This window comes from Nicotiana tabacum, chromosome 10, assembly GCF_000715075.1.
Source record: "Nicotiana tabacum cultivar K326 chromosome 10, ASM71507v2, whole genome shotgun sequence".
In the NCBI taxonomy this organism is placed as follows: domain Eukaryota; kingdom Viridiplantae; phylum Streptophyta; class Magnoliopsida; order Solanales; family Solanaceae; genus Nicotiana; species Nicotiana tabacum.
This window is the reverse complement of record NC_134089.1, coordinates 128,065,859-128,074,136: the sequence shown is the minus strand read 5'-3', so window position 1 is coordinate 128,074,136 and position 8,278 is coordinate 128,065,859. Positions and strand designations below refer to the sequence as shown.

The window sequence follows — 8,278 nt, the reverse complement described above, 5'->3', positions numbered from 1 at the left end:
AAGGAACGAGAAGGAAAAAAGGGAAGAAGACGAACCATGCACTTAATTGGTAATAAAGATAAAACTATACTCGAATATCTGATTTCCCATTTTTGCACCCTTTTGTTTTTGCTTCACTTTTCTCCTCTTCAAAGTTGGTGTCGGTGGAAAAAGAAAACGCGACTCGCTTTCTCTTTTTCATATTTTATCTGTTGTGGTGGTAAAGTCTAGAAAGAAACACCATTGCGGTTTTGGTCTTTAAACTTTATTTTTCTTTCTGTTTATTAAAAAAAAATTAATCAGGCATGGCGCGTGTTTAAGTTGATTTCGGCTTTGAAAACTATTACAATAACATATTCAGTATAATCTCACAAGTAGGATCTGCCTTGTGAAGGTAGATATGCTATTTTCCATAACCTTCGACTCAAGAAAAATATAACCACAACAATTTAGATAAAAAAATACGACTAAAGAAAATCTAAGTAAAAGGAAGCAGTAACTACAGCTAGAGAAAGATAACCGAAACTAGAAACGTCAAATAGTATTAGAAATTTAACAATAGAAAATACAATAATATACTAGTACTACGGGTACAAAAAAGCAATACAGGTACGAAAAAGAATTACTCTCGACTACTTACATAACCTACTACCCTAATTCCCGATCTACACACCCTCCTATCGAGAATTGTATCCTCGGCAAGCTGAAAATATGTCAAGTCTTGTCTAATCACACCTCTCCAATACTTCTCGGCCTACCTCTACCCTCCTTTGCCCCACCATAGCTAACCTCTCACACCTACTCACCAGGGAATTTGTGCATCTACTCTTCACATTTTCGAACAATCTCTACCTCGCTTCTCACATCTTGTTTACCACGAAGGTCACTCACACCTTATCCTGAATGTCTTCATTCCTAATTATATCTTTCACAGTATGCCCACACACTCATCTCACCATCGTCATTTCCGCTATTTTCATTTTTTTGAACAAGAAAGATTTTGATGGGCTAACACTCAATCAAATATAATATAATCAATCTAGCAACCACTTGGTAGAACTTAGCTTTGAGTCGGAGTGCCCTATTACCTCTTTGCCTTTTCTTTTCCCTTCAGAAAAAAGCTTTATAACTTCCTATTTGGGAAAAAAGGAAGACAATAGTCATACTTGGATTCCAACAAATGAAACCAATAACTCACATAGTGAGTGTATTGTGTGTGTACATTCTTGTCTTGTTTAGAAAAAAAAGTCTGAACAATCACTCTCTATTCTCTAGCCTTCTCCAGTCTTTTCTTAGCACTTCTCAGATCTCTATCTATTACAAAACCAACGGTCAAATTCTGAGTCTCTATTCATTAACTACAATTTCTTCATATTTATATTTATATAACCGTTTCTTAAACGGCCACCTCCATATTTACATTTCATTCTCTATCACAATTCCTGTAACTGAACAAAACAAATGTCTCCCAAATTCTCACTTTCACTCCTTCTATTCTCTCTAATCTCCACCCTTTGTGCTGCCCAAGGCGGCGGCGGCGGCGGCGGAGGGGGGACGGTTCAGTTGTGGTGTGTGGCAAAGAACAACGCAGAAGATGCTGCACTTCAATCGGCGATTGATTGGGCTTGTGGGCCTGGAGGTGCTAATTGTGGGCCTATTCAGCCCGGTGAACCTTGCTATGACGCTTCCGACATCCAGAAAACGGCGTCGTATGCTTTCAATGATTACTTCATCAGGCATGGTATGACTGAGGATGCTTGTAATTTCGATAACAACGCTGCTCTCATTTCTATAAATCCCAGTGAGTACTTTACTTTTCAATTTTCATTTCCGTATAATTTCGTTACTGAAATTGTTATTTAATTTGTTTTTCTGATTTCTGTTTTTGTTGTATAAACTTTTTTCAGGTCATGGTGGATGTAAATTTCCATCCAGGTAACTGTTATCGATTGTGCTAGAAGATCTTACTGTTGCCTTAAATGTGAATTATTTATTAGTATATTACTAAATCTTATGAGTAAAACTTAAAGTAGAGTAAATAGAGTTTTATATGGTAATTAATCATTTTTAAAAATGAAAATGGAATAGTATTAGAATCAATCAAAATAGAATAAAAGCTTATATTTGATTCAGGTTCGAGGATATCAACTTAACTTTGCGAAAAAAGAATGAAGAAGATTTGCTATATGCTTTAAGGTTGTTATTATGGCTCTGCTCTTATATAGGCCTTATTAATTAGAAACTAATTTGGCGTGTAACATGAGACAGAGCTGGACTTAGAATTTGAAGTTCGGAGGTACACTTTTGGATTTAACTAAAATATGCATCATATGTAGGGTGTCAACTACTAATATATCATTATTTTCTTAAGACATATACATATATACATGAAATTGTTGGCATAGGTCCGCCTCTGAGTCATGAGAGCCTTCTTTGGTTGGTTTTTTGGTTATGCTTGATGTGGTGCTTAATTTTGCTGGATAGGATCAGAAAGAATGTGCTAATCATATTCTTATTCTATAATCCAGTTGAATCGGATAAAACACTACATATATCGCAAGTTTTATCACATTTATCTGTAGGATTTTCTCAAACCATTAGAAACTATCTATCTTCTCTGTAGTATTTTGGTGTTGCTTTATGATCTCCGGTATAGACTTCAGTTTTTGAGGTATCTTTGTGCATCGTTGTGCAGCAAAAATGGGAGTGGAAATTTTAGTGGGTCAACGAATGTGGGATTAGGTCCGGCTTCAGAAGATTTGAGTAGCAGCAGTTATATTCCCAGGATCTATATCTTGATGGCAATCAATTTGCTGTTTTCAAGTCTGCTGATTTTGTGACAACGTAAGAATCTAGTCTCAGTCCCACTGTATGTAGTGTAATTCAAACAGTTTTGTTGGGCAGCTCAAGAGCTGCTGCAGGTAAGTGATGTTGGTTCCACGGGCTCTCCGTAATCATAGAGGCCAGAATTGAAGAAATATCCTAAAAATATGTCTTCTTATTTGTTAATCAAGATGCGGTATGTAATTCTAACTTTAGAAATTGCAATTAGAACTTTCTCCTTGATTGCAAGTCTGAACTGCCATTGTAAATCTGAGCATTCATCTTTAAAATGAGTTCCAGTTACTTAGGGTCGTTTGGTAGGGTGTATAAGAATAGTACTGAATAAGGTGTATTAGTAATCTTGAGATTAGTTATGTTGGTATATCTCTTATACATTTGTTTGGTTTGTTTGGTATCTTCCCAAAATAAATCTAATGTCTCGTGCCTATCCCTACAAAGATGATATGCAATCAACTCAACCTTGACTTTTGTAGGGCCTTTGTCACAGCCTAGATGGAAGATCAAGAAGCACCTAGATGTGATTATTACTCCCTCTGTTCCAGTTTATGTGAACCTATTTCCTTTTTGGTCCGTTCCAAAAAGAATGAACCCTTTCTAAATTTGGTAACAATTTAGCTTAAAGTTACAACTCTACCCTTAATGAGAAGCTTTTATAACCACACAAATACTCGGGGCCCCATTTGGACTTGTTTAGGACCACAAATTCCAAAAGTCTTCATTTTTTTCTTAAACTCCGTGCCCAGTCAAACAAGTTCACATAAATTGGAACGGAGGGAGTATATTATTTTCCCCGAATACATTCTATCAAACGAACTCTTTGTTTAGTCCCAATGAGACCTAACTGTACGTGCAAGGCTGAGGTGCATCTTTCTTTACAATAAATTGTGTCAACATAGTATGTCATTCCTGGTGCTAGTGAATAACTAGTCATTTTCATCATATCACTAAAAAAAAGGCCGAATACATACGGAGACACTTAAAGTTGGCACGATCTTTCATTTAGACACTTTATCTAAAGTTTGTTTCATTTGAACATTTTAACCATGTATTTACTGTATCATTTAGACACAAAATTTTTAGGCATCCATACGTAATAGATGCGTGAAATTCACACGCCAGGGTAACCAATAAGATGGAGACACGTGGATTTATTAACAATTAAAAAAAGACTTTAGAGAAATAAAGCTGAATAAAAGAAAAACAAGAATCCCAACCCACCCCTCCCCTCCGTCATCTTTCCCAACGACCCCCACCCCCTTCCTTTCCATCTTCATCTGCAAAATAAAGTACTCCCATAACCATGGCTTGGCTTAATTCTAGGCCACATTGCCGGAAATGGAGTTTCAGTCCAAATCGAACAGAACAAATGCAAAATTTTGCAAAATTCTTAGATTTCACCGGAAAAGTTTGTACTTGGGTTTTTTGAAAATCTGAAAATTAGGGTTCGAAGTTGGTTGGGTGTTCGAGTTTTTGGTTGTAAACGCTGATACGAGGTGAGGTCTAAAGATTTGAGCTTTGATTTGAACTGTTTTTCTAGGGTTTTGGGTTCGAAACTTGAACTGATTGTTCGACGAAGAAGACGAACTTAGGTCTTTTGATTTTGCGGTTGTTTGTTCGAATTGATCACTGGGGCTTGGAATATTTTAGAGTTTTCATTTCAAGTTTAAATCATTTGGTGAAGATTTGAGTGAGATTGGTTCATTTTGGGTCTGCTGAAGCACAATGACATTCTTGGCTTTCACTGGAAAAGTTCAAGCTATTTTCATTCATTTTGCTTCTCCTTCTTCTTCTTCTTCGTTTTAGTGTCAGTTCTCTGCTTCTTCTTCTTCATTTCAGTTCTGAAAGGAATGGAAATAGCCAAGAATCTCTGCCAAGAACTTTTCCTTGGCAAACAAATAAGGACTTGATAACAAACAAACAAATGTCATTGTGCTCCAGCACTGTCATATTCCTTTCCAATAAGAATCTCTGTTATTTCCATTCATTGTGCTTCTAAGTACTACTGTATTTTATATGACAGTTTTGAAGAAAGTACTACTGTATTGAACTTTTCGTTTTCGGCTGAATTTGAATCTGGTATGGGATTCGAAAGAAGAGGAAAATGAGTCGGAGAAGATGACGGAAAGTGGAGGAGTCAGAGAAGATGACTGAAAGTGGAGGAGTCGGAGAAGATGACGGAAAGTGGAGGGGTGGAAATGGTGGTGGACATAAAGAAGAATAAGGAAATAAAAAGAAAACAAAAAAAATAATCTGTTTTTTGGGCTTTTCACGCGCCCATATTGGGTGAAACTCACTCTATGTGCCAACTCAGCAAGAAGTGTTTAATTGGAACAAAGTTCATATAACGTACGTGCTCAATAGGAACTCTCTTAAGTAAAGGTGTCTAAATGAAAGATCGTGCCAACTTTAAGTATCTCCATATGTATTCAACCCTAAAAAACTGAGTAGCATCAGAATTTCTTTTTTGAAATGAAATTTATGGGTCAACTGATTGTATAAAACTGGGCTGCTTATATGTGGACCTAGAAAGCTGAAGTTTCCCCATAAAGGGCTTATTTGGTGAAGTGAACCTTTTAGTTTACTGAACTAACGTCGTATGAAGTTTGGTTTGAGTTTGTAAGCATTTAAATTTTGTTGAATTTAAATCGATCAAATAATGTGGACTATATTTTAAATATATTAGTCAAAATAATTATATTTTGATTGGGCGACAAATGATGAGCCCACTTCATTAAGCCAAACATATCATCTTTCTAGAGGTCCAGTTTGTTGCCACGGGTCAAATGACGTGTCAAATAGAAAAACCATCATGCCACATATCAAAATGACAAGGCATGCCAAGTCAAATTAAAAGACCAATAAAATCGCGCCGCATGTGCAAGTGATATGTTCTGGCCAATCAAATGCGGCCTTGTGCTTCAATCTGATTGGTCGGAAAGAGTTTATTCTCATCACAACTCTTCCCCCACAGCTATAAATAGGATTTTCATAACTCAAAAAAGGGATCAAAAGTTACAACAAAAAAACACAAGAGAGCTCGTTAGAGTCGTCAATATGGGCTTGGCCTGCTGGGCTAGCCCAACACAACTCGTGATTTAATAGGGTTGGCCTAAGATTTTTGGAGCCCATTTAAAAATGAGGGTTTTAAGCTCGACCCAAGTATGTCTGTGGCCATGAGGCTTGACCGAGGTTGGGCTGGGCCAGCCCGTGGGCTTAATAAACATATATAATTAAAAATATAAAATATAGGGAACAAAAAATAACAAGAAGAGTAGTCCAGTCTCAAACTTGTAATATTTTTTATGTGAATTTAAATATTTTTTGTTCTTAAAATTTTAGTTATTTCTTAATGTTTAACTAATTAACTTTGCATATAATTATAGATTTAGATGAAAATAAAGATGTGAAGACATCTCTATTTTAGAAGAGGATTCAAATGTGCTTGATAAAGATGAGCACCTTGAAAATATTTTTGAGTAGTTTGTTTTAAGAATTGACTTTTAATGAATGAAATATTTTTTTTTGGTTTTATAGTAATATATTATAACAATTTCAAAAGTGATTAAGTTTTGCAAAAGTGGTTAAATTTATTTTCTATATTTTAAATTTAAGTTTTAACCTAGAGAATTATAATATATAATTCTCTAGGTGGAAACTTAAATTTTAAAAAAAATAGAAAATAAATTTAAAAATGGTGGGCCAGCCCGTGGGGGCCCGTGGACCCATGTAGAGGCTGACCATTTTAAAGCCTACCAAAATAGTGGGCCAGGCCAGCCCGTCCAATGCCAAAGCCCGTGTGGGCTGGGCTAGGCTGGGCTGAGCCAACCCATATTGACAGCTTTAAAGCTCGTGGATCAAATGCCACAATTCTTCGCAAACTGCAAGTGTTCAAGCATTCAAGCACTTCAACACAAATTTCAAGTATTCAAGATAAAAAAGGAAGTCAAATCAAATACAAGGCGTTCAAGATCAAGGCTTGCTCGTGATAAAATTCGTGGCAACAATCACAACATTCGCGACGGCTAAATCAAATTCAAATTCAAGATCAAGCTCAAAGGCCCTTGAATTTATATTGGAAAAACAGAATCAGAGGAATCATAAAGATTGTCACTCAAATTACTTGAAATCAAATACAACGATTGTTGCAATATTTTTTTGGTCTCGATTATTTTCTCCTGATGCAAATTTATTGTCTACAAATTCTGGCATGCCTAATGGGACGATCTCTACCTCTCATCTCAACTTTTCAATCACCAAAGTTCAAGAACATCGAAATGGCTTCAAAGAAAATTAACTCCAGATCAACTTCTGCCAAGGCTGCTAATTCCAGATTCTATCCTGATGCGGAAAGCATCCTCGATGTCACCTTTGGAAGCTTTGGACCGACTACAAGGAGAAAGGTAAGCTCTTTAGGACTACAAGCACTCCAAGTGACGTCCGCACCAACCCCTATTTTCGGATCTTCATCCTCAAAAAGAGCAAGATCTTACCAAAAGTTCAAGAACATCGAAATGACTTCAAAGAAAATCAACTCCAGATCAACTTCTACCAAGGCTGCTAATTCCAGATTCTATGCTGATGCGGAAAGCATCCTCGATGTCACCTTTGGATGCTTTGGACCGACTACAAGGAGAAAGGTAAACTCTTTAGGATTACAAGCACTCCAAGTGACGTCCGCATTAACCCCTATTTTCGGATCTTCATCCTCAAAAAGAGCAAGATCTTACACAAACGCACCTGAAGGAGGAAGCGATGTTGCTGAAAAGATTAAGAAAACTCTTGCTCTGCTTGACATCTCCGGATCCAAGAACTCTACTGTGAAGGAAGATGATGATGCTTCAAGTGATGGATTCTCTCCACTTACACCACATAGCGTAAGCCAATTGAGGATCAATCTGTGTGACAATCCATCATCTACAACGTCTACATGCAAGCCATGGTGACAAACACTTCATCTATAGAGGAGTAGACGGTGACCAAGTGCATACAAAATCAAGATGCTAGAATCGACAAGCTAACAGATAGGGTGAGAATATTGATGGAAGAAGAATCCACCCTCGCACCTGGCAAGCTCCCAGAAGTTCCCTTCTCCCCCAAGACAAGTAGTATCTACTAAGGCTATCTCTGTCTCATCTGAAGGGATGATTCCTATTGATCAACTAAAAAAGTTCATTGAAGGAACTATTAAGAACAAGTATGAAGTTGCTGCCGAGTCCTTCCTTACATATCCGTACACTGCAAGGGTCGATATATTGAAGATGCCTACTAGCTATAAACCTCCAAAGTTTTAATAGTTTTATAGTAAAGGTAATCTAAAGCAACATGTGGCACACTTCGTGAGACGTGCAATAATGCTGGGACTTATGGAGATTACCTCGTCAAGCAGTTTGTCCGCTCGCTAAAAGGAAATACTTTTGACTGGTACACAGACCTCAAGGCTGGATCTATTGATAGC

The 8,278-nt window shown here is 37.0% G+C and overlaps 1 protein-coding gene across 1 annotated transcript; it reads left to right on the top strand.

The window, feature by feature from the left end:
* Positions 1-1,041: 1,041 nt before the first annotated feature.
* On the top strand, positions 1,042-3,221 carry LOC107782656 (PLASMODESMATA CALLOSE-BINDING PROTEIN 5). The gene is made up of 3 exons (XM_016603559.2): positions 1,042-1,780; positions 1,887-1,914; positions 2,675-3,221. The coding sequence occupies exons 1-3, from the start codon at positions 1,441-1,443 to the stop codon at positions 2,817-2,819; spliced, it is 513 nt and encodes a 170-aa protein (XP_016459045.1). The 5' UTR covers positions 1,042-1,440; the 3' UTR covers positions 2,820-3,221.
* Positions 3,222-8,278: the final 5,057 nt, after the last annotated feature.